General features: G+C 46.3%; 1 protein-coding gene across 1 annotated transcript; it reads right to left on the bottom strand.

Annotated features, from left to right (window-relative positions):
- Window positions 1-2,036: 2,036 nt before the first annotated feature.
- On the bottom strand, window positions 2,037-4,245 carry Egm (Enigma). The gene is made up of 4 exons (XM_065229375.1): window positions 3,282-4,245; window positions 3,058-3,220; window positions 2,676-3,000; window positions 2,037-2,610 (listed from the first exon to the last, which is right to left on the bottom strand). Exons 1-4 carry the CDS (start codon window positions 4,159-4,161, stop codon window positions 2,086-2,088), a joined length of 1,893 nt encoding a protein of 630 aa, XP_065085447.1. The 5' UTR covers window positions 4,162-4,245; the 3' UTR covers window positions 2,037-2,085.
- Between the last annotated feature and the right edge of the window lie 830 nt (window positions 4,246-5,075).

The raw sequence follows: 5,075 nt of genomic DNA, 5'->3' as shown, positions 1-5,075 counted from the left end.
ATGAATCTAGGGATCGAATTCTCGCCGCAGAAAACTGAACTGGTAGTGTTTACTCGAAAGCGGTACCCAGCCCAAATGCAGCTTAATCTTTTGGGCAGAAACATTACTCAATCATTGTCTTTCAAGTTGGGGTCTGGTTTGATTCAAAGTGCACTTGGAATACCCATATTACGTATTTGAAGCAAAAATGTCAGCAGAGGATCAACTTTCTCCGTTCAATTTGCGGCACATGGTGGGGTGCTCATCCGGGAGACCTCATAACGCTTTATAAAACAACTATTCTCTCTGTTCTAGAGTACGGCTATTTCTGCTTTCTCTCGGCAAGAAAATGCCACCTAATAAAATTGGAACGAATTCAATATCGTTGTCTGCGTATTGCTCTTGGCTGTATGCACTCAACGCATAACATGAGTCTCGAGGTTCTGGCAGGAGTAAAACCCCTCCAGAACCGTTTCTGGGAGCTCTCTCTCAGAATACTAATCAAATGCGGAGTGACGAACACACTTATAATTGCAAATTTTGAAGAAATTTTTGAGCTGAACACACAATCTCGATTTATGAGAATCTACCACCACTACATATCCTCGGATATGTGTCTTCCTTGTTATACTCCAGACCGTGCTCACTTCACCAATCGCAGTTCCTCAATTGAATATGATCTGTCCATGAAACAAGTGATTCACGGGATTCCAGATCAACTTCGAACTATTATTATCCCACGTATTTTTACTGAAAAGTACCAACACGTCAATTGCGTGAACAGATATTTTACAGACGGGTCTCGTCTCAGTGGATCCACTGGCTTCGGTGTCTTCAATGAAAACTCTAGCGCCTTCCGCAAACTTCAGGAACCTTGTTCCGTTTTTGTTGCTGAGCTGGCAGCAATCAACTTCGCATTGGGGATGATTTCCAATATGCCCACAGACCATTACTTCATCTTCTCGGATAGTCTCAGTTCGATTGAGGCTATTCGGTCGATGAAACCAAGTAGGCACTCATCTTATTTCCTTTCAAAGGTAAGGGAGCAGATGAGTGTACTGGTCGAAAGATCATATATGATTACCTTTGTATGGGTCCCCTCACATTGCTCAATCCCAGGCAATGAGAAGGCGGACTCTCTCGCAAAGGTGGGCGCGCAGGAAGGCGAATTTTATGACAGGCAAATTTCACACGATGAATTTTACCATTTAGTGCGTCAGAGTACCCTTTCGAGTTGGCAAACCTATTGGGACAATGGAAATCTTGGACGGTGGTTACATTCAATTATTCCTAATGTTTCTTCGAGAGCGTGGTTTAAAGGCTTGGGCTTAAGTCGTGACTTCATTCGCGTGATGAGTAGACTTATGTCCAACCACCACTCGCTAGATGCGCATCTCAATAGAATAAACCTCGTGGACAGCAACATATGTCGGTGTGGAAACGGTTACGATGACATCGAACACGCAGTTTGGCAATGTACGGATAATGACGCCGCCAGAGAGCGACTTTTGAATACCCTCGAGGCCCAAGGAAGACAACCCTATGTTCCTATCAGAGACGTGTTGGGTACACGCGATCTCTGCTATATGCAGTCGATTTATGTGTTTCTGCAAATGTCTAGTATAAGAATTTAATTCGTTTGTCTTTTGTATCTCTTTATTAGTTTTTGTTTGTCTTGTCCCCCGTCTCGATGAGTCTCATCGTCGCCCACTGGTCACCATAGCCGGTCGAACTCCAGACGAATCTAGAACCACACTACCGTTCATACTGGCGACATCACTCTGATGAGACAACGAAACCGTACCCAAGCTTCTCCCCTTTTCCTATCCTTCGACAATGTACCCCTCTAACCTCGAGTAAGCCGCGAGTAATCGGCCCAACTCCTACTAGACATAGAATTAAGTAAATTTTGTTACAAACAAAGAACAATGAATTATCGGCTCCGTAAAGCTAACGCGATTGAGCCTTACAAATAAACGAACTAGATAAAAAAAACAGAAAGCAGTCCAAAGACACAAAAAGGAAATTTCGGATCGTACAGATCTGACGCAATCTCGAGCTAACATAATGTACAATATACTTCCAACGCTTCACATTCAACTAAACCTAGAAATTCTTCGTCAGCGGATGTTCGAAGAAGTACTCCTTCTGCTTGAAAAGGTACCGCGCCAGGGCGCCATAGTTGGTATCGTTCGTAATGAACTGACCCTGCTCGAGTTGCTTGGCCAGCACCCGCACCTTCTCCTGGGCATCCTGGCAGAATGCATTCGCCAGATAGATCTCCTGCTCGGCATGTCGCAGCCCTATACAGTAGGCCCGGGATGCTCGGGCTGACGTGGCCACCATCGCATAGATAAGAACGGCCATATCGGCTAACCGGATCAGTTCGATGTGCCTGCCGATGACTTCGCTGCCGTGCCGCGAGAGGACACATTCCGTGGCCAGCTTCAGTCGCATGATGGAGAACTCAACCCAGTGGGCGGCCGGGTCCAGCGAGGGATGCATGAAATGCTCCAGATTGACGAACTGCTTCGGGTTGTCGATGGTGTTCTTTTCAAAAATCTTCGATATCACGTGCGACGGATTCATGGCCGGGTTGCGATCTTTTCGGATGGTTTCATGCGTTGCCATCTGAAAAAAAAGTTCAACATTTATAACAGATGATTTCCCAAACACCCAGTAAAACGCAAACTCACACCGGCGTGCTGCAGACCGCTGAGGGCAACGAAAAATTTGACCGAATCAATGGTTTCGCTCTGTCCGAAAAATTGAACCGAGTTCCGGAACAAAGCTTCCAGCGGGTGACCCTTGGTCAGAGCTTGTTGGCCAACAAACCGCAGTGGTTGGATGGCCATGTCCATGAGCTTCTCGGCGGTGAAGATTTTCGTAATCGCCGCTTCCATTTCCGCGTCTTGGCCGATGAAATCGTCCAGCAGACCCGTGGTCAGGTAGATCATGCTTTCCGCGGCGTACACCGAGCAGGTGGCCTTTGCCAGCTCCTCACTGACGTTTTCAATGTCCCTGGAAAACGAATCATGTTTATTGAAGATTTCTAGCGCTGGCAAATTTTGTCCTCACATGATGTGTCCACCACCGGTTTTGGTTTCGATACAATGGCGCGTGAGACTGTTCAGGAACTGCTTCATCAATTGCACACCCAGGACGCTAGTTTGAACACGCGTCGATTTCAGTAGTTCAACCAGAACCTCCGCTCCGGTTCCCTCACTGCCGAGAATGTTCTCTGCGAAACAATTAAATCAATTATTAGCTATTCGAAGCGGTTCTTCAAGATTCACACTCACCTTCTCCGATTTCCACATTCTCGAAGCTCACCGTAACTTGTTTAACATCGTTCAACCCGAACGTTTCATCGGCTTTCGCCTTGCGGACTCCCTTCTCACTGGCATCGACCAAGAACGCCGTTATCGTAGTATCCTGGGCGCTCATCTGGTCCATGTCTTTGGTCGAGGCCAGTACCAGGAAGTACCCCGCTTTATCGCCATCAATCACAAACGATTTCGCCCCATTCAGTATCCACCGTTTCTGATCCATATCCTGCGTGGCAATCGTGCTGAACATGGTTCCCGAGGGAGCTTCCTCCTCAAACAACGCGCTGCTAACCGTCACCCGTCCGCTGCTCAACGCTTCCATACACTTTTCCTTCAGCAGATCCGAACCGAACCGATCCAGAAGCTGAACGATGGCATTATGCTGCCCAGCAACCAACCCCGTCCGGAAGTCCTTGGAAATAATCTCGCTGAAATATGCCAACTCCGTTTCAATAAGCTGCTTTCCGCCGTGATTCAATGGCGACTGCAAGCCGAAAACTCCAGCATTCCTCAGCTTCTGGGGCAACTCATTTGGTTCACTCGTTTTCACTATCCGCTCGTATGATTCCCGTTCCGAAACCACTCGGGACTGCTCGTCCCGGTTTAGCGATTCTGGATACACCAGCAGATCGGTGTCCACTACTCCGATGAACATGTTCTTCATGAGCGGATTGCGCTTCTCCAACCGGTGGTGGGTCGGTTTGGTGCTGATTTTGATGTCGCTGTCGGAAGCGAACTCTTCCTCCTCTTTCCGCGGTAGCGATGAGGATTTCCACCGGGACGATGCAGCCGGACATAGGCTACGAATCGGACCGAGCCGCGCCAGAAGGCTACTTCTGGAAATCGATAACATTTTGCCGGAAATTTTCACTATCAAAAGACGAGCAAAGTTGTTACTCAATCGAATCAGCGAAACACAAGATCAAAACAAACTGCTGTCAAAATGGATGCATGCAGCTAGACACAGAAGATCAAAAGCATTTGAACAGCGCAGAGAGGTAGGATTCAAGAGGAGTTCATAAGGTTAGTGGAAAAGGTAGGAACAATGGTAGGAAACTATCGAGGGGTTTTCTCTAGGGGTGTTCCCCGAACAAATTGCACTACACTTTCTTTTAGCGGTGGAAACTATTGGTTCCAGATCAGCTCAAGAATTTACTGTAGGCTTCGTAGTTTTAGATTATATCCAATTTGATTTCCACTAGTAGGGTATAGTTTAAGATTTAGCAACTAATTAAGTTCGAATGCTACGAGAATCCGTACAATCACCATGATTGAATAATTGCGTTTAGAGATTAGGTAGTTCTGTATGTAAATAATAACTAGTATTAGGAATTCACTTGTTGAATAATTAATTTTAACAAATTTTAGAGGTATTTTTCCAATTAAATTAACGTTTTTGTATATGAGACACCAGTCCAGCAGTGAATCCACTTCAGTTCGCCGTTCACACGAGCTTTTTCCTTTTCCTCCTATTACCTGTCATTCGTCACTCGTGTCATCGGCCGCCACTGTCAAGGTTCACCGGTGCTATCGGTTAGATGACCACCCTAATAAAAAAATACCATAAACGAACGATAACCCAAATGATTGAACTATTCCACAAATGGTTTGGATGATTCCCCGAACACGTCGTTAAGCAAATTAACCTTAACATTTTCATTAGGGCAGCGTTGCTAGTTAGCGTAGCAACATTCTCGCCCCCGTAACACTGCGTATCAGGAGTAGTTTTACCTGTATCGTTGACGTCCAACACGGCCAGCTTGCTGA

The sequence above is a fragment of the Ochlerotatus camptorhynchus genome, unplaced genomic scaffold (assembly GCF_037179485.1).
Source record: "Ochlerotatus camptorhynchus isolate MF236.1 unplaced genomic scaffold, CSIRO-AGI_Acam_v1.1 ptg000313l, whole genome shotgun sequence".
Lineage (NCBI taxonomy): Eukaryota > Metazoa > Arthropoda > Insecta > Diptera > Culicidae > Ochlerotatus > Ochlerotatus camptorhynchus.
This window is presented reverse-complemented; position numbering and strand designations above follow the sequence as displayed.